General features: G+C 34.0%; 1 protein-coding gene across 1 annotated transcript in view; it reads right to left on the bottom strand.

The window, feature by feature from the left end:
- The window catches only part of Myb (proto-oncogene like protein Myb), a 73,712-nt gene that overhangs the window by 23,786 nt on the left and 27,127 nt on the right, over positions 1 to 22,799 (bottom strand). The window contains exons 3-4 of the mRNA XM_068768055.1: positions 4,160 to 4,289; positions 2,027 to 2,176 (exon numbers count right to left, since the gene is read on the bottom strand). Of these exons, the coding sequence (XP_068624156.1) occupies positions 2,027 to 2,176; positions 4,160 to 4,289 (280 nt within the window). The remainder of the gene's footprint in view (positions 1 to 2,026; positions 2,177 to 4,159; positions 4,290 to 22,799) is intronic.

Consider the following 22,799-nt stretch of genomic DNA (forward strand, 5'->3'; position numbering starts at 1 on the left):
GACCACGCTCAATTATTATGCACTCTATGCTCAGTATTGCGTGCTTTATAATTATCTTGAAGCCATTGACAATACTACCAAAAGACTATTACGCATAGTGTACATATTTACAATAGTTATTATATCGCGATCACATTAACCCATAGTAAACATCTACAGGATGGATGAACATATATTTTTATTCAGTCTTAGAATAACGTGCAAAAGAGACTGCAAAACTATATTTGAAATTAATAAAAAAAAATTAAATAGCGTAATTAATTAACATTCAAATAGTCTGGAGCCAAATATGATGCCCAAGTGTACCATAGAGTCGTTTATAGTTAGTGTTGTAACATAAACAAGCAGAACAAAGCAGCAAGCATTCTTAGACATTTTTTTTAATCTAGCAATAGAAGCTTTTTGAATATTATCTCGGATGCTATTACAAAAGCATAAGATATATATTATATCATGCTATAATATTTAAACAGTGTACATCAGGGAATCACAAATAATTTATATTTTTAGACATCGCCGGATGTCGTTGTTAATTCCTGGGAAACTGTATTCAGCTATACAATATCAACCACTTTAAAATTGCCTTATTTTGATCAATGTACTACCTAAAGCAGAGAGAGAAAAACAGAGAGCTGAACCCTGAAGAACCGTAGAATATTACAAGTATGTCACTACGATCACCAGCCCGCCCCAGACAAACATGGCGATTATGTTATATCCGCCCATAAATATCTTTTGAAGAGTCATATGCCTTGCAGTGGGAGTCTATGAGCAGAAACGCGTCATTGTTTGTTAATAAAACGGTACTAAAACATTTCATCATTTATTAAATATATTTTTAACTGTAAACCTAACTCTTAACCAAGACCTTGAATAAAGACTAGAATTGACTGTTTATTTAATTTTAAATGGCTCAAGTGCTATTTATCATTTGGACATTTTTAATCTAATAATAAATATGAAAATGATTAAATATATAATCGTGCTTTTTTTTCTCTGAAGTATGTAAAGTTCTAGATATCCCTTTGCAAAGAGAAGGCGACACACAATTTGGGGTGTCATCGACCTGCCGTTTGTTTGCGATGCACTCCAAGTATTGCACGCAGCGCCGTTATCTCTAGTCGGCGGGATCACACGCGTATGTGAAAGTTTGGTAATAGATTCAAAGTCGAGAGCATTACGACATACAGGAAACATTTTTTAGATTTTGATAGTTACTATTACAATTAACATTAGTTATAGATAATCGAATTAAGTATTTTTTATTAAAATTTCTATATTTCAATAAGATAATTTTTTCGCAATACTTTTTGTTCTTTCACACGAAGTCTAGAAATAACAAAAATGTTATTTATATATATCATTTATAACAGGAATATCAGAAAAGACTGACTAAACTACTACTAATAAGATCAAGGTTTGCAATCACATCAGCTTTCAGATACGTAAGGGTTAAGATTTAAATTACTAAATACAAACAAGATTCAAAAGCCAAACGTTTTATAACTTTATAAAATCGAAATTCCCAGGTACCACAAACCTAATTATAAATCTGGCATTATAAGGAATGTGTGGATGCGCGGTTAGGAGAATGTGACAATATGATGAATATGATGGCAGCTAGAAAAATACATCTATAAAACCATGAACCCCAGATATTACAATGATTATATGACAGTTTTATAGCTTTTTTGATTTTTTCTATAACAGTCAAAATGTGAACTCTGACGTCACTTTTTTATTTAAACATTTATCCAATTTTTACACACCCCTATATAAGAATGTACAGTAAAAAGTGGTAAAATTAAAAAAAAACTACAAAAATATTACCGATTCGTTCTGCCTAACCGATACAAAATCTATAAGCAAACATTTAGGAGCAAGTTGTCCGGAATGTTGGAACACACACGTGAAAACCTGTACTGTTTGATCGAAACTTTCTCTTCAGACGCACAGGAATCACTGTGTCAAAGAAAAATGTGTTCGATTTCGAGCGACGAACGATCGATATTGAAAAAAATCTTACCTCTTTCGTCCATGGTCCCTTGACTAGTTCTGGATTGACGACCTTCGTCCACCTCTGTTGGCACTGGACGTCCGATCGGTCGGTGAATTGGGCTGCAATCACTTCCCAATTCTCGTTGTACATCCTCACGTACATTTTGAGCCTTTTGTCCTGAAAATTTTTTTGTCTATTACCAAAACATCACCGTTTCCTACCCTTCGAATAAAAACCTTAAAAAAAATATTTACGCGTTATAGACAGAAATTGGATATTCGGATAAATATTAACAACGTATCCAAAAAAAATTCCGAGGATGCGTATGGCACAGTAAGACGACAAATTGCACTTACTTGAATGAAAGTAAAAATTCTGAAAATATATTTTTTTATCTAGCAGTGTCAATAATCACTTTGTCTAAAATTTTAGATAACTTGTTTGAATATATCCGATGTCTCTAAATGGTACTTTATTATAAACATCGGCACTTTACTCCCTGTTACCATTAAGAGTTCCACGTGTTTATTATACTAAAAGTATCATTTATACTAAAAATAATTAATTCTTCGACATCAAAATACCGCGCATGATAATTACTAATTTATTATGATTATTAATTTTTATTATACATCAACACAGGATATAAAAATAAGTAAGATGAAATATAAAAAGGGCGATCTTATCACAGCGATTTCTGTCTGTCTTTCATCCAAGCGTTTTTATTTTAATGCTCCAGCTCGTTAGGTGTTGTCTCTAACGTTGCCTACCGAACCTGTTAAACTTCATCTCACCCCTATTGTCCAATCGTTTAGCGAATTCGGACGCCAGCAATGACATGGTCGCTCCCACAATGCGAGTTCCAGTCAAAAATTCCAGTACACGGTTGTTAATAGTCTCTGTGTATCTCTATGTAGTGTTATATAAACACATCCAACAAACCTATCATTCTCCTCGCCATTAAGAAACAAATACGTGCAAGGGTCTTATATATTATAAATTTTTTATACAGATAAATTACAATACATACAAATATATGATTAACGGAAATATACATCACTACTTGTCATTATAGTATAAATTCAAACTCAGTAGCTTAAGGTTTACTTTCATAAAATTCTTGATATTAAGGTAAGCCGTTAAAACGACACAACTTTAAAGGTAATTACTTTACAAAATTGCAAGCAAAATGTTGTTAATAAATGAAAATATTACATTTAATAAACAAGGAAACCGGCTATTTTATTTAAGTGGATAGTAAAGAGTTTAAACTGTTGCAAATGAGTAAGTAATAATACGCAAGATGACACTAATAACACGGACAAGTTAAGAGTCGTGACGAGTTCGGGAAACCTAACACTTAGTTACTGGTTACAGTCTTTTATGTTTCACGGTAAGTAAAATTTAATAATTATTCTTCTTTTTTCAGCTAATAAACGCCCTCTGCAAGGATCCATCTTTGGAGGACCACCCCCACGATGACCGGTCTACGCTGGGACGTCTACCTAGTGGGGGCCTGCTCACGCTACATCGTGGTCACCACTCGAAAAACTTTCGGCCTCAAAGGCACGTGGTAATAATAATAACAGAATATTTATTTTTAATGCAAATGTGAATGTATTTATCAATTTTCTACTTTTTACAAATGAGCCCTCTTCAAATGAATTCTGGATAAAGACGTTACTTTCAAATCTATTACATTAGTTAATTTTTTTCTGTTGGAATGGAATAGGCTAATAACTTTAGGTAGTACAAAGCCTGCAGGGCGTTTTTTTAGTTATCATTAAGTTATAATATTTCTAAGACCATTGATTTCAGATAGGTAACATCATACATTGATTGACTGCAAATGCTATACATTCACCCATCACCCTTTACGTTTTTCCAAATACCCATATAAAGAACAACGGCCTGCAACTATTCGAGCAGTCGATAAATGGATAAAGGTGTTTAATTTCAATCTTATTTAATTCAATGGTATTTATCATCTGGTAATTACTTACACTAGATTTAAAAATAATTAGTTTTGTTTACAAGGTTATTCCTTTATTACCAGCCAAGTTTAGGACACGGGTCTCCCAGCTCCTAGTGTAAGGAGCTCTGTGAGGGCTGGTGGATACTCGGTTATTTACAGACTTTAAAATAATTAAATGAACTTACCTCCTCCTTCGTCCATCGGCCCCTGTTGATATTCTTCCTCTGCCCAGTGCTTTTGGTTGTAGCCGGCGCATCGTCATACACCGTCGAGTCCTCCGAATACTCACTTGTTTCCGAGTCATAGCCGCTTCGTCTGTGAGCAAAAAACTTCCACTTAGATCTCAAGCTTCAGGTCATTCTTGTTTTTTTTTATTAATTTTTTTTTTGTCATTCATAAAGGTACCCATGTGGACAGGCCTCTCAATAACCATATCGTGTAGCCCGCCAATGACGACATAGTGACGGAATGCCGTTGGATGCAGCCTCGCAATGCCCGGGCATGATGACGAGGACAATGGCAAATGTAGTTTTATCATTATCATTTCAATCGCAACGTGTCCACCGCTAAACATAAACCTTCTCTTATAGATTTCCAACAGGCCCGTCTGAAATCAACCTGCGTCCAGAATCTTCCGAAGACCTTAACAAAATCGTCAGTCTATTTTGCGGGTGGACTGCTTCAGTACGCTTGTGGGTCCGTAGTCTATGCAAAATCATAGAACCCCATAGTTATGTTGCTAATGCCAAAATGCAGTTTTCTTTTTACCATTAACAGCGTGACCAAGTGTATAATAACAGTATATTTTAGGCGTTAATCTCAACCTATTTACCGTAATGAAACAAAATTAAAAAAAAATTAATGTAAATGTATTGCACCTAACCAAAGAGGACAAATAACAAGTTTAAGGTTATAAAATAACGAAGAAAATGATTCCACATGTACCGATATTTACGCATCGACCTTGTTAAGGTCGTCTGCAGGCGATAGGTGCAGGCGTGTTCCAACCGGTCCTATTAGAAATTTATGGAAGACTATAATGATGTACCGATATCTTCAATCTATAAACATTTACCTAACGTATAATAAAATTTGGTTATTATTGTAAGGTATTATGACAAACTGGTAAATTTGTTTTATGGTACTTTTGAACCCAATTATATACTTATTAACGTTGAAATATCTTGTATATATTCACATAAAATCGGGCACTAATTATATAACCTTGGAGCTAAAAAGAGTAGACAGTTTAATAAAAAAAACTTACACGAACAACATTGCTTATCTCGAATCTCAAGCAAATGCTAATGACTTAATCTCATTAGTACAATGTAGGTATGGACCACCAACGACATAAACATATTGGTTTTTTAATAAATTAATTAATTGTTAAAAGCTTATAGAACTCTGCATTAATTGCTTACTAAAGGGACCATACTATGATGATATAAGGATAAATACTCTAAGACCCATTCTTTAATTCGGGGTTTGGACCCTTATCCGTCGGAGACGGGCGAAAATAAGAGGTGCCGGGTTCGTGTAATTCAAGTTTTAGTGACATCATCAATCTCTAAAGAGAACCCAGAGACGCCAGAAACACGAAGTGGTCTTATTTTATTTTTGGGCCATCTTGTCCCTCTGTCGTGTCTGGAGATTGTATTGACGGACAACGGTGCGTTTTTTTTAAGATACTAGAGCCCTTAAAATGCGTTTTCCGCAATCCTCAAAGGACAGGATATTTTAGGTGCAAAATATATCTCCATCACACAAAACCAAAACGAACAGATATTTTGTCACAATCATACGCACTATACTGTACATTTAAAACATCAATGTTAAATTCCATAGAATATTGTGGAAGATTAGTATTTGATTTTTCATCCTTTTCAATTTAATAGATGCGCTGAATACAAAACTATAATGAATGTAATGTCTTAATCAATAAAAGATTCGTTTGTAAAAAAAAAATCATCATCAAGACAAGTACCCTGTTCACTTGTTCTGTAATTGGGTCACGGGTTCCTCGTGTCCAACGATACGGCCCACAGTGTTTTATTGTGCTATTTGACACTGATATTGCGAGAGCGTTTGATGTTGACCTGTTTTTATCATTTTTATTATGACGCGACTATAACATGGTATATGCACTATACCATATTATGAATCAAGTGTTATATGTATATATTTGTATCAATACAGGTTGTGTAAAACTTTGCTGACATCAATATTATTTTGTTGATTACAACTAACTTCAACACAGTTTTCACGGCAAATCTTCGTATATTACGTCTTGCGAGATCCGAACGGTCTGGCGGTTCAAGCTACAATTCCTTCGTTTATTGCACTGCTAACCTTATTGCATATTCTGCAGGTTCGAGAGACAGGACGCAGATGCGCTTAGCTAAACCTCGTGTAGATAGCAAAACCCGGGAGCCGTTACATTCTACTGTGTTACTGATTTGGGAGGCGGCCGACTTTAGGGCAACTACAGCGAACGCTTCGTGAAGTAACCTAACGCAAGGCCTCCCAAGTGGGTACTCGTTATTTACACTTACAAGACTTTCAAATTTTCATCTACCATCGCTTACTATTATTTTTAATACGATAATTAATTTTTCATACTTAAACGATTTTACAACGCGGCCACGTCGACATGAAGATATGTAGTATTATCAACAGTTCAAAGCAACTACCAGGAATATACAGTACTGACTGAGTCAATTTTAAAATTCTTTTGCAAAACAAGTTGATGTTAACAAAAAACTACATTAATTCATTACTTGGAATTCAATTCCACTTACAACTTAAAAGTAAGGAAGAATATGAGTTGAATAAGTATTGTATACTCATTTACTTATTTTATTCTTCACATAGGAATCTTTACAGCCATCGCTTGTGTACGGCATGAAAAAAAAACAACAGAAGAACTTAATGTGATAAAAACTAAAATCCCGATGAGCTCTCTTACAATATCATTCTTAAAATCAACGTTACGAGGGTCCCCAATGCGTTCTAATCTGAAAAGACCCCACAACGATCTAGGAGAAGCCTTTAGAATACTCAAGTTCTAATTACGTAAGTCATTGTACTAATAAATGTATACTACACACAATAAAAAAATGATAAAAACACAGAATTAAAAATAAACTCGAAATTAAATACAACAAAGTTTCACCAGATATCTTAGGATATAGACCTTCCTTTTCTTATTTATAAATCTAAATTAAAGGTATTTTTAAATATACTATTTTTTCAGTTAATCAAAATGTGTGGATATTACATTGCATACATAAGACATTGTTAATTTTCATTTAAAAAATACAACTGTGGAGTTTTGGCCAATACTACTCAGAAGATCATCATTCCGTGCCGTTAGCTTAATAGTTATAAAAATATATAAAGATTAAAAAGTGCGTGTAAATGGATACTTGAATGAAAATATTTAGAATTTCTACACAAAAGTGAGAAAGCACGCTATTATTCTGTTACTTTATTTCCTATAAATTATTACATTTGTAAAGCGGTCGGCATTCCTCGTAGGTCAATGTCGCCTGCAATGCTAATCTTCAATTTGCAAAAAAAAAAAACTGGGCGCCAATCATTCTTCAATTTGTAGACGTGTAGCATTCCCAGAACTATGACGGCTTTATACGTCCCTTAACGACGAGCGGCATTGAATAAAAACCTTGTAATAGCGTGGTAGCGTTCAAAACGGACTGCGTATAGGAACCAGTTGTAAGTACAATTCGTACCGGTTTTAAGAAAACCCAATAATAATCTCTGCGTCCGAGACGCGATGAGGTAAGAATAGAAATAAGTATGTTTAAAATAATTTATGCATACCAAACGACATATCAGCTGATTTGAAACAAGTTTTCAAAGTCATTCATTGCCAATTTCGGACGCGATCGTTTACAATGCCATTTAATTCGACGCGTTGAATGGGCCTGGCGGCTTATAAAAGGGTACATAGATGTTCTTCACGAATCGTTATCTACTGACCTGACCAGTACTTATATACCGGATACCTAAAGCTACTCTTCCTCTCAGATTGAGATGTGTATTTTTTGTGCTTGCTTGCAAACTATGTAACAATAATTTCACACGATATACAATCAATGATAATTATGAAGTATTTTTGACAAATTTTAATATAGATTCAAACTTTTTAACCCTCTACTTTCACATTGTACAACAATACAGTACAAAGTTTTAAATTACAACTACCGCTTGCAAACCGTGTGTTCAACCTGCCATTGGAAATCCAAGAGTAAAGCTTAGGTTCTGCAGTGGATGTCCTACGGTTAATATGATGATGAACATTGTTGAAGCAAACAATAATAAATCGAGATTATAATTAGTACAAGACTTTAAAAAAGAATATCTTAACACTAACCCAATATAAAATATAAATTACCAACCACCTGTTAACGTAATAAAAACTTACTCATATGACATCACGTCGAATTATCCAAAAACAAACACCAACCAAGTCCAAAACCTCTCCATCATACTCACCAATAACGAACAGAGTAAAATAACATTATAATATCAACAAAACAATTGCACAAACTTATTCGATCTTTCCCGCCAAAACTGCCTACACTACAACATATCTACACACGGATAAAACAAACCCGCACACTGGAGAGGCCCAAAACACACTGACAAAGGAAGAACTTTATCCCACCACACATTTAATGTTCATACACGCACACCTACACGGGAGCATATACACATGACGTGTTAAGGGTAAAGAATACAAAAACTTTAAGGGACGCTTCGGCAATACAATAGAAAAGGACTGAAATAATCTACAATAGTGAGAGCAAAAGAGAGGGAAGATCAGGTACAAAAGTCATACCCTCCACAGAGAATGCGACGCAAGCGAGCTTAGGTAGGCAGGTGTAAACAACATGCACGGGAAAAGAACAAAGAAAATCGATTTCATGCTTCTTATACCCAAGCCTATTTTTGATTTAGATACAGTCTCAGCATATTACCGGCCCACGATATTATTACATTAAAGAAAACTAAACTATCCTTCGACAAAATAAGTGCAGACACCTTCTGCCAAAAACCCTGAACGCAAATCTCTCTTGATATTAAGGGAAGCTTTTTCTAATGTGTTAGCCGGACAATGAATAGCAATCGGCAAAACTGAGGTCCGGCTCTCTCGGGCACCCTTAAGTCGGAATTCTAAATAGGCAATATCGACGCCCAAACCGAGGTTTCCTCGTATCTTGAGCAAGTGTCACACCATTGAGCGTCCGCCTTAACGATCTATGAGCTCAACGGCCTCCCAATCCCTTGAGATTGTAGTATACAGCGGCCCAAACCAGGCCCTGAAGCGCTGGAGCGTCGCTACCTTAAAAAAAGATTTTAAACAAGCGTACTCAGGGCCTGGTCCCTTGCACTCGCGAAATCAGCAAATGATACTTGGACAGTACTGTAAGCAAAGTCCCTCGTCACTTTTCGAGAACAATGTCGCCGAAACTTGAAATTTATTTCTTCGAAATCTTTCCGCTGACAATCTTGACAAATAAGAAATAATGGTAAATATTATTATCTCTCTATAATTTATAAAACATAATAATAACTATAATTTTTGGAAAAAAACCAATACATTTTGTCTTAAAAATGTTTCCGATCCCTGTTTCGGCTTTCGAAACGGTACTTTAAATTATAACAAACAAAAAATAGCATACGCGAGGGCGAAATAGCGGATATTGCGATATTTTTGAACTCGTTGTAGTCGTTTTTGCATACCGCCAACTTGAGTGGTCACAGATGTTTAATGTCATTCAGCTGTGATCCCATAAAGGTTTTCGAAATTTACACTCTCACATTTTAAATTTTAATTCTAGCTAGTCATTAATATTATCTTCATATGGAACTTTACTTAACAAACATAGAGATGTAGTTTGTAAATATAACCAATTCGTAACAATTTGAACTTTTCAACAAGAATTTTTATATTAAGGCATAGTAAAAAATGCGGCAGCCACTGTTCAATTTACCATAAAGACGTTAAATAATAAATATACCGCTCCCTTCGTATTAAAGGAGTTACCCGATGATTTATATCTACGTTCGTAATGACCTCATGAAAGATTTGAAAAGTTTTAGAGAATTGTAATAATTTAAAAAATATATATTATCCAAATAGGCATCCACAGGCACTTTTAATTCGTCAACTATTCCAACATATTATGATCGAATAGTTGACTGCCAACAACTCAGAGTGTTGACCTGCTGAGAAAAGCCAACCAAAAACTCGATAGTTGCACTTTGTAAATGCATTTTACAGTATTTTACATAAACATTACAATATGAACCAAGTAAATGGTCAATAAACTTAATTTTAAATTTCGACATAATGGTTAAAAACAGTTATGTAAGAGAAAAAGATGGTCCACGATGATCGATGTAAGAAAACTTCATTATCATGTCAGCTGATAGATGCCCACTGCAAGGACTCTTCCAAACATCGCCACCAGTCTTGCGTTGCCCCCATCGAGCAACTTCCCGTTACCTTGACTATGTCGACGGTCCATCTAACTTAAAAAAACTAAATTTACATGTTATGATACTTCTCTTGTTAAACATTTTGACAAGAGTATTTTGTTCATAAATAAAAAATAACACAGCATCTTTAGTAAATTTTAGCTAAATGCGGTGTAATAAAGCGTGTTTATTGATAATTTTAACACATCGCTATGTACTATATACGACGACTTCCTGCGCACTGATAAGCTTGGTTCTGTGAAATGAATGTTATAGGGCAATGCCAGATACCGATATCTGAATCATACTATGATAACCAAGACTTTTTCACTTTGCGGTTACGAAATACGCCCGAAGATAAGATGCCAGATTGTTACTTTATAACGTTAGATTTAGCTGCTTGATTGCGAGTGGGATAACTCAGAGATATTATGTTAGGGCGAATTATATCTAATTATTATAATCAATCTAATGAGAGACCAAGAAAAAACCAATATCACGTGGCATATTGTTTAGGCAACCGTAGGGGACCGAAAGGTTCTAGTGTTGAAACCACGGGTAGATGTTAGACGCGGCGTGAGTAGGCCGCCCGCTAAGAAAACCGATAAAATAAGGTCACGGGCTTGATACGGGCAGCGCAAGACATGTCATTGTTGCGATCATTGACGGAGGTCTATATCTTACAGTGGACGTTCCTAACGGTGAAATAATATAATGATTAGGTTGAAGGAGTTTAACATCATTTGGGTCAGTAGTTTCTACAATAATTCAAACTTACATCATTCATGACAGAACATTTATAAAAATATATGCATAGAAATATTTATTCATCAAGAAAAATTTTATCATTTCAGCCGATAGAGAACCGCTGCAAGGCCTAGGCTTCTCCTAGAAATCGCCATAATGCCCGGTCTTGCACTGCTCGTATCCAACGATTTCCCGCGACATAACATAATTATCTCATAATTCCAACTAGTAGGGGCAAAAATATTTTGTATACTGAAATAGAACAAAACCCTGCCTAATCTAAATATCCAGAACGTTCTTTCGACACGATCGATGATCAAAAAGTACAATTAAGTTTAAGTATATTTTAATACGTTTTTCTGCACATATTATGTTTATTATTTACGATAGTTGGAAGTCAGGTAATTATGTCTGTATATATGAAAATTTCAGTAGTGAATAGTCATAATTTTAGATTGACCGTTTTATAATTTTCTTTATACAAAAAACTGTTTACCTTGCTTAGATTAATCTACACCTTAGTAATACCGAATTGAATTTATATTTCAAGTACCGCTTATAGATAAACTCGATCGTGATTTTGGAATTAAAAAGTATTGATGTATACACCTGTTTACTATATAATTTTTTCAAGTGATTATTGCTATATCTTAACATATCCTGTTCGACATATTCTAGGGGACCTTTGATCAAGTTAATTATACATCAATAAAAAGCTTACGTTATGAATAAAAAAGCTAAATTAATATTTATAATCATTGTGCAATTAAATTTCACTTTTATAATATATATGTCATTACAACTTCAACCTTGTAATAACTTAATTAATTTGAACTTTTTTAATTTGCCTATCGGCCGTTAACAGCCGCACCTGATTACGTTACATATCCACAAGAACATGTTTATGAATAGGTTCATAGCGTTAATAGGCACAGTTGGCATTTCCTAATTAATATAAGGAAGGAGGAAGGGTCATTTCCACCTGCCGTACCACCCTCTATCAATCCCGTATTCTAGTAGAGATTGTTATTACAACAGCGGATGTACGAGTACTTTATAATTTACGCGTTGTTAGATTATTATATTTATGTAGTCAACCCCAACTATCACTACAAAGTTATGACATTGATGTCTTTCATACTAGAATTATTCGACATTTCATAACAAAATTTATGTTCTAAAATTAAAATGGTCTTACTTTGCGTGTACTATGTGCACATGGTGGTTACAGGTGTAAAACGTCATTTGTTGTAAAACGTTATTTCTGAAAGAATTAATTTTTAAATCTCACTTTTTAAAAATTAATTATAACCACTTTACCATACAATCGACAGCAAATCAACATTCATCTCTTTAAAGCTTTTACACATATAACTAATAATCATTTTATTTATGTAGTCAGACCAATCAATGATATTGTAATGACATTATCATCTTTCATACGAGAATTTTGAAATTTTTACACAAAAGTAATATTAAAATTACGACTTACGATTTGTCAAGTATATAATAGATATTTATTTATGTTTTAACTCTTTTAGTGTCATACATGTTTATATGAAATATATCCTGAAATGCCAGTAAAAAAGTACATTTCCATGTTCATTCACAAGAGAAATATTTACAATTTCCGTTACAATAAAACAATATTCATAATTTTTTCAACATTCTCTACAAAAGATTTTATACTATAATTTAAACACATGCTAATTACGTGGCGGTAATGAATGCTGTTTTATGTCTAGTGTACTATTTCGTATAGAAACAAAATTCCTTCTCTGGATGTTGTGCACATGAATGCAATCCTCGGTGTTATAATAAATTTAAGTATTTATAACTTATTAGTTAATAATCTCATTCCTTATAACAAATTAATGTAACATTTCAGAGTGATCGCTAAAAATGGCGATTGGAAATAGGTGTGTGCATTTCCGCTCTGTATTCACACTTAAAAGATTTTACATATATAACTAATCACCCTGTATATTTTCCCATGGTAATTCTTATGCCAGGTTCACGCTACATTACCCATAGCATTTGCGATTCCGATTTACAAAGTAATTAAGAGACATTTCGCGAGGGGAGTCAAATGACAATTTCCTCATATAACAAAACATAAGAAAAGAAGTTGGGGGACCGTGAGGAAGTGTCCTGTTAGGCCGCGCATCCTCCGTGCTTCCTGCTTGGCCCCCACGTATTTGACCTTATTATTAACACATAAGACGTTTTCTATTTTCGTCAAACATTGCGAGTCAATTTTCTACGCGGTCGTAAGAAATTTAAAATATCAACTTGGAATGTTTATACAGAAAATGATATTAAAAATATTTTTTTTCTACAAAAAAAAACTGAAATATGTGATAAGTATAGGTATATTCGATTATACAAACTCTGTCAGGTTCGAATTTATTTGTAGCTTTAATCACAATATGCCTTTCACAGTAGAAGTCAAACAATTAAATCAAGTAGGTTTTATTGGTAGTATTAACAAAAAACATAGGCCAAGCATATGAAAAAAAAGTTGGTGAAAACTAACTATAACAACTATTAATTATAAGATCAACGAAATCACGATACACTTTCAAAATATGGTTTTCTTAACAGAAAAAAACACTACTTGTTCAATTGCATAAGAGCTTTAATGGCCGCTTTTATAATCGATGTCCTGTCCTTAAAACTATTTTTTCCAAGATTACCCTACGTCTCTAGCAGTTACTTTCAAGTGTATCCCCACCGCGTACTTTTTATGATTGCAAACGTGTTTTAGTCATTAACAAAACTTTAAAAATAACATTAATGTAAATCGACCAGTTGAAAGCATGTTAAATTATTAATCAATAAGCTATCGATGATTCTAAAGCATTCAAGTCGATGATCTCATTAAAACCAAAATGGCGCCACAAGTCTAGACGCTTGTGCCTGAAGTCATTACTAGCCATTCATAACGTTGAGACGAAACCATAACAATCGCATAAGAATACAAAAACGGTCACATAATTTTAAGAATATATAGGATACGTTATCACTAAAATTTTACGTAGCACGGAATATTTTCAATCATCAAATGTTTACTATCATTTCACAATCATCATAATTTCAGTAATAGGACGTCGATAGCTGGATATAGCTACTCTATATATTTTCAATAGTACCAGTTGGAAAGAACCTGCATGCAGGGCCATTTGAAGACCTCAACATGGTCGTCTGTTGACCATGAGAGTGAACGTCCTATGCTGTGCTCAGAACGATAAGGCCCCTGCGGCCATCCATTCTTCGCGCCATATGGCCTGCCTATTGCCACATCAACTAGTTCGCCTAAAGACCTTTTAATATTTAATTTGATCTCTTAGAGGAATTCCGAGCACAGCGCTTCCCATGTCGCATTGAGCGACTGTGAACTGTACAATGAGTAATTCCTGAAGACGCCCCGTGGAGGGGTAAAACACGTGTTGAGTAATTTGGCGGTGGCGGTTGTGTGATTTGCATTGTTTGCCGCATACGCATTTATCAGCGGGCTGGCGGGCGGTGCATTTCATTGCACGACTACCACTGCATGTGCGGAAGTGGCTAAATATTGGTCCTTTTCTTACTTAGGATGGACTTCCGCGAGGTAACGCCTGATTCCATTAAATACTGTACAATGAGAACGAGTTTCAGTGCCGTAAGTCTGCACCGGTAAGACACATCCACCTCACACCTTCATCCTAATGGCAATCTAAAATACCCATATTAGACAGAAAATGTCCATTTCATTTACCTAAGCGTATTATTAAAACGTTTGCTTATTTTAACAAAGTATACGTGACTGATAAATGTACGCAATCAAGCGAATAATAAATAATATCATCCTTATCAAAGGAATCTTAGTGTACTTTTTGAAGATATCGACATTTTTACTGTCACGATAGTTCAATAACAAAATTGTTGTTAACACATTCAATGCCTTGTGGCGTATACGACCCCCGCTGCACTTTCCGTTCAGGCCATTTGCTGTTCTCACTGAAAAACATAGGATTCTTAAACAAATGAATTGTAGCGTCGAATATAGATAACTTCACATCAAGTATGCTCGTACGAAATGCGTATTAAAATTTATAACTTTTTCCCGTTAATTATTGCTTTTCTTTTTGAAAAAATGTAAAGCACACGTCTTAAGTGATTTTTTTTTAGTTTTTAAAGTTTGAGTCGTATATGCCCCACGCGGCCTGAATGGAAAATCTTCAAAAATTGCCGTGGCACGGAACGTGTTAAAATTGATTTCTCACATACGCTAAAATTACAAAACGCGCGTTACAACTTTTAGCACAAAAAATATTATCCAATATCTGCTTTAGTATAACATTCATGTATTGCACGAACTCGAGGTTACACTGCTGGCGCCCATAAAGATATATAAAGAATATGCCACGGTGAGAACCGAGGGACCCCGTTAGCTGGAAGCCGTAATATAAAACACAGACTCTCTCGTTTCACTGGATCGTATGTCCGACACTTTTGACCTGGTACTTGAATCTAGTTCCTGTAGACTGGCAATCTTCATTCACACGTATTTTTTTCAATAGTCAAAGGTCATCGACAATCAAAAGGTTATCATAGTTAAGCCATTTTTGTGTATTCGTTCATGATTGTGAAAGAAACTGAGAAAGATATGCGAGTAGTTTAAAAAAAGTTAACTAACAACAAAAATACTATGCAATTTCAAATTTTTATACTGCCGCGAACAGAAATTGTAGATAATAGATATCCAACTAGTTAATTAATAAAAGCTTTAAAGTAGTGATTTTATGATCATTTCCAATCACCTGTATAAAATCAGTGTATAATATATAACATTTATTTCTTTTATCTATTCAAATTCAACAGGTCAATAACTTCAGGCAGTGCCAATTCTGCTGGCACATATAGTAAACATCAATAATTTAATGTCTAGTGATTCTAATTTTAAAAACTCCTTTTCTTACTGTATTATCATTTTGTTACTTATTGACATTGATATACCTATACGTACACCTGTTTAAAGTTTTTACTCCCATAACCAAACTATATAAATTTTCTATAATCTAGTATATATGTTCATAAGGTTAAGAGGAATATTCGTGTCTTGAGATAGCGATTAAGGCAACACGACACCGGAACATCGCTATGTGAAAAGCTTCACAGGGGGCGGTTTGTGACGGTGGACTTTTTACGTAACCCCATCCTGTCCACTCAAATGGAAGTAATTATTTTCATCCTTCGGGTTAAATTAAGAAGAAAAAATATATATCAAACCGCATTACATTCGCGACAAAAAAGTAACGACCGGTTCCGAACAAAATGGCGTTTTGTGTCGCTCCCGAAAACATTACCAATTTAAATTTTCGTCTCGTTACGTTCGTATCTCTCTGTTTATTAAACTAATTGCTAATTATGTAGATTGCTATGAATTTATTGATAAATGACATGATTTTTTTTTACCAATCATACTAATGCGCAAACTATTTCAATTAATTTGTTATTACATTAAACACAAACAGTACATCGAGACAGTAGAAATGAAAAAACCAAAAGACAAAAGAAGAACTACGATCAGCGGTGTTGAGATTACTTCCCGACAATTTTAAAACAGATAGTTATCAATGGAAAATAGAGGAAGCGGTAATCACGTGATTAGCTGAAATATAGAAATAACAAAAAACTTAAGCCTTTTAAAAATAGGTACTCAATTAATAAATAGTAACTACTATTAAATACGTTATTAGAGTTTTTAACAATAGTCCGACCAGCACCTCTGTACCGCTCGATTAGTTATTGTACCATACGCGGTACAACGATTATGATCGTACTGTAAAAAGTGACAACGAATAAATTTGTTAGAAAATTACTAAATAAATTGATGACATTTTAGTCTTGTATAGTCTCTAACACAAACAGGTTTATACTTAAGTAAAAAAAAATATTCTTACCCAAGCATTTATTATAATAAATAATTTATCCCAAATAGTTTACACATTTATCGCTTTATATATGAATCAAGGATGTATCACATGGATACCTATTGAAACCAGAAAATAATTTAAGAGCAAAACATTACGTCACCCGATAAGAATATACGTATTTGTTCAAGTGTTTCACTTCGCAAGCCATTCAATGAGAGATAACGGAAATATGGTTGGCACGAATGAGAATCTAAAGCACATATATATTTCAAAATCGTCATCAAAAATATTACAATTTGCAGGAATATGCGGAATTGCTTGTTTATCAAAAAATTATCGTCAAAAGCAAATATAAATGCGTTTTAGCATCTATCTAACTGTGTAGTGTAAGGAGAATTTAGAAATGTTTACAGAATTGGAAATAGATATACAAACTTGAAAGGTTTGAATTTATAGCTCATTCATTGTCAATTAATGTAAGATACATCCTTACCAAAAATCAATGGTTTCAAAAATAATAAATAGCTTAATGATAACAAAGTATAAAAAAGAGTTTTCATTACATAGTAAACTTGACTATTGTGTACTATTTTTTGGTCTGTGGTGGTCAATTTCTATACAGTAAGTGGAGTTCTGGGTAGACGGTCATAAATCTCCTCTAACCTAATTTTACTCGTCTTAACACTCCGCCTTGTGGTATAAGTTTAGAGACTTATTACCAGGGACTTGACCAAAAGAACATATGTGGTGATAACTTTATACAGGTGCATTGGAAATATGTGTAAAAGCACGTTTTTGTACTAGTTTAAAGCTTCAACGCCTATTTTCAATCACCCAAATGCTAAATTTGATAAAGACTGAAAATTTTAGTTTCTCTTTACAAAACAATTCCGATACGACTTTATTTCACATATCCCAATCGATGACTCACACAGAAGTGTACATCTGTAAACTGATTTATTAATATTCACCGATTATATTTTTTTAAAATAAGATAATATAAAGAATAAGAAAAACTATTGTAACGGCCACAGAAGGATCCTTCATTTTAAATATGCTATTTCTGCTATATCGTTATCATAGGGCCTAGGCCTCCTCAAAGATCGTCACGATGACCCGTCTCGCTCCACACATCCTGTGATTTTCCGCGACCTCAATAACATCGTAAGTTTACCTAGTGTGGGGCCTAACCACGCTGCATTTACCAGCTCGTGGCTGCCATTCGACAATATTTCGGCTCCTACTGCCAAATATTTTAATATTTTTTGACAGGCATTAAGCCTCCACAGGCTTCTTATTTAGTACATAAAGTAAGACAGTGGGTGCTCTCTGAAAACTCAGCATAAAAATAAATAGACGAATAACTTACCCACGTTTGTACAACAGGCAAAAGTGTACGCATAGTTACGGCCACATAAAATAAATAAAAGTTCAAGATAAAGAGTTACCTAATAGAACAGTCTCCCTTCTAATCTAAAGTAAATACTTGATTCAAACAAACAGGTTTACTACCCCTTAGACAAGCGCTCAAATTTTGTCTATGCCCATCGGGAAGAGGACAATAGGATAGAGCCAAGGGGTAGTGTGCGAATAGATTTAGCCTATTATACGTAATATTTTCTCACGGGCCTACGCAATATATAATTACGAAGTTAGTACACGTGGGAGACAGGTTTCTCTATTGATAAAACCTGAGAGCCGAGATGCAGGCACTGGAATGTGTCCTGTGGGTTGTTTGTCTGTTTTTTTGTGTCGCATAAGGCCTCTTGGGCGACAGCGTGTAATTTTATACTTTGCGACGGAGAAATGTCATTACATATGAGAACAGTAATTTTCAAGCAACATCGATCAAAGTGACAAAACACTTGTACTTCTTTTTAAAACCAGAATATATCTATACGAGAAGATAAAATGTTACCACCTAGTAAAGGTCACTAGTTTTATATAAAATTTTGTAATAAAAATCTTGTACATATTGTGTCATCATCATTAACATTTCATGGTTAGAACGTCCACAGGTGGACTTAGGCATCCCTTCTAGAAGCGGCCTTCGTCTAGCTTTTCTGACGACTTAACAAGGTTCCGTGGTCTTCAATCACAACGTTAAGGCCCCAGTGGCCACTAGTTCTGTGCGCTATGTAGTCTAAACACAGCCACTTCAGCTGATCGTTTTTATGGCGTATATAATAAACGATATAATCTAAATCACGGGAAGTCGCTGGATATTTTCATCTTTGGATGACACCTATACCTTGCAGTGAGCGTCTTTCGGCAAAAAAAATATAATGATAGTGATATAAAATACGTCACATATGGAAATTCAATGTACATACATGTTAAACAAAGTACTTACATCTATATATCATATAAATAACTACTCATTGTTACATACAACTTTAGTTATAAAGACCTTATATATAAATGTATTTCTGCTATTATGGGACCATAAATCCAAGATGACAGTGATAAGCAGTAAAGCTTTTAAGCTAGCCTTTTGAAAACTGGCATAGATTTGGCCTTTCGTACCAACAGGCGTCTCGTTATACAAGGTTGCAATCCGAACAGTAAATGATATATATCCGAATAATCGTCTGAAGTTCTCTTTTAATCACTTAATAGATGTATTTTATTCAAGAATACTCGGTATATGGCATTGAAACGGGACCTATCATCGTTTAAAAAGCGCAAGATGGTTTGAAATAAGCATATATTTCAATTTCTCGAGTAATTCAAAAAATAACACTCGATGACCTCTTTCAGTAATTGCATTACGTTAAAATGTAGTATATAAACCTAAAGGTTGACACGAATAAAACATACATAATAATACAGATACATTTATTAGATCATACTTCAAAACTTCTAAACCACGTAATGATTTTATAATATTACTGATCTCAAAAATAGTAAGACGTGGAATTTATACATATGCCCTTGTGTCACAGTAGGATACCGACCCATGTTACTATTAAAATAAAATTCTAACACAAAAAGGTTATAAAAGGGAAAGTAAATTTATTCATAGTGACAAAACGTAAAAAAAACTTAAAGGTGTGACCTCTAAAAAACCGATTGACGACAAAAAAAATCTGGAAGTGACTTCCGATTTGTTGACTAAACGAGGGGAAGAGATATTTTATCAAGCGTTTTGTTCACAATGCACGTCTGTCTCGTATTAGTAGACACATCTTGCCTACACGCAAACATATATCCGTGACCCATCTATTTAAGGCGTAATATTCATATAATGAACCACATTTTTAAACAGAAAATAAAATATAAAAACTTTTTAGAGCGTATAAAGTGTACTCGTTATTAGAAACAACAGTATAGTACTAGTGGCATTTGATTTGGCACGACAGAAGTATACTTCGTCGGAGAAATATGTGTGTTAATCGTGAGTGTTAAAGCTGATCCTTATATATAAAACAGACCATCGCGGCAGGGTTGTTAGCAAAAAACTAAAGCTTTTACACCTATTTCAATCAGCTCGTGTAAAATGATCACTCTTAAATATGTAACTAATTTATTTTTTAATTTTTTAATAAAAGTGCGCCAAGCATTAGTAATCTTTACAACAATAATTAATTTTTTTATGTGTTAATTCGAATTTTGTAAACACATTTTCTTATTATCATTACGTTATGTATTATTTCTGAAACCATTGATTTTCGGAAAGTGCACCATACATTAATTGACAGCAAATTCACTCATGTACAGCGCGTGTATAACATATATACCCTGTACATGAATTTATTGTAATTATAAAATTAATATTTCCGGCGCGCCTAATTAGACACGCTTAATTAGTTTATCTGTATATTTATTGCAATTGTTATAATAGACAAGTCGTATGTTCGATTAAAAATGGTAAGGAAAGGCAGATGGCCGAGTGAGCGTGGGCTCGTGTTGGAAATTAAAAAAAAAAAACCATTACACCTTGAGACGTCGCGTGAAACATTTCTAAAACCATGAATACGTTTTCCACGTACATTAACGAGGAGGTCATTAGGATAGGTATAAAGGTGGGGTGCGAGGCATAAAGAAACAGCTGCTCCCTACGGAATAGTGATTACAATCGCGATAGAACGCGAGTAGCTTTACCAACAAAGGTTCGGTGTCTTTCTTCCAATAAAACTATATTCCAAATCCAACACAAAATCCTGTAATTTAACATAAATTTTACATTTATCAGTGGATAAGGGTATTATTATATTAGGTTATAAACTATTCATTAGACCTATGGTTATTCATCTGTTAATTCATTTCTTTTTCTTCCTGTTTCTTTATTCTTTCTGAGACAAGTGCGATCGAAATCAGTTTGATGTTTTTATTTATTATCGTATTATATTTATAATATACATTATAACTTTTGAATTATAGCTATTTATGTTATATACATGTATATGTATGATTGTATGTATGTATGTTTTGTACACGTTAACTATCCATTATTTTCTACTTCTACATTTTCCATACTATGGTTGTCTGTAAGAGATTGCCTTATGTGATAAGACCGCCCATAGTACTTTTTTGTATATTATTATGAAACTATTTAACCCTTAAATGCATGACTTTTATTTATACTTTAAAAAAAATATATTTATCTTGCAGATAAGTAAACTGAAATGCAGGGCAAAAAAAATAAAATGTATATAATATTTTTTAAACTTACTTTTTAAAAAAACCTTATGTTGCATATATACAACGCTATGCATTTACTCTTTCATTTTACAGTTTTACATCATTATGCATTTAAGGGTTAAATGTATCCTAGCGTTACGTAGCATACAATAAAGAAAAATTAATAAATAAAATTAAAAATAAAATGCATAAGTTCACTAATACAAAATTGGCATAGCACTCTTCCTATTTCTCCACTGTCAATAAATAAAAGACGTAATAATAGTAGCAATAGTAAATAAATCTAAAAACAAATGGCTATTTTAGATGTTGTCTCTCATTTGTGGCCTCTTCAAAATCGGTAGCTCAACAAATTATTGACAGGCCTATCTACGTTCAAGATTTGTCTACAAGATCAAAATACAAATCACGAGAACCGTAGACGACCGAAAGGTACCGACATAGTCTAATGGATTGGCAGATTGAAATGGCAGTTAGCTGGCCGCATAGCGCGCTGGAGCCTTAAGGTTCTACAGTACCACGAACCGGCAAACGCGACATATATATATCGTTTTTAACGTCGTATTCTTTGTTAAAAATGTCGTCTTAATATCTCTGTTGTTTTTCTAATATATTTGACAGCGATGTCCGAGAAACACAACATTACAGAATTAATATGAACCAATGCAATAATGAGCCACGGACATAAAGCGTCCGTATCGAGCAAACGACGGATGCATGTAAACGTATACCTAGCTCGTTATCAATAACAGAGAGATAAGTTTTGCATTTTTCGGTATAAACTGTTCTGCGAATACAGTATTTTTTTTAACTGAATAATGCGTGGCACTGCTTTTTGAGGGTGAAGTTTCATAAAATCTTTTATTCGTAATTTTCCACACGCCATCAAAAATGTATTAAAATTATAGATGTACGAGGAGTTCGAAAATATGAGAAACTTAAGGAATTCCCCTGCAACCCCTCTGGCGATTGCAATTTCGTAAAATTCGTTCTTAGTCGACCTCTACAC

The sequence above is a fragment of the Battus philenor genome, unplaced genomic scaffold, assembly GCF_028537555.1.
Source record: "Battus philenor isolate CCGP_79_NKW_IND1 unplaced genomic scaffold, ilBatPhil1.0.hap1 SCAF_24, whole genome shotgun sequence".
NCBI lineage: Eukaryota > Metazoa > Arthropoda > Insecta > Lepidoptera > Papilionidae > Battus > Battus philenor.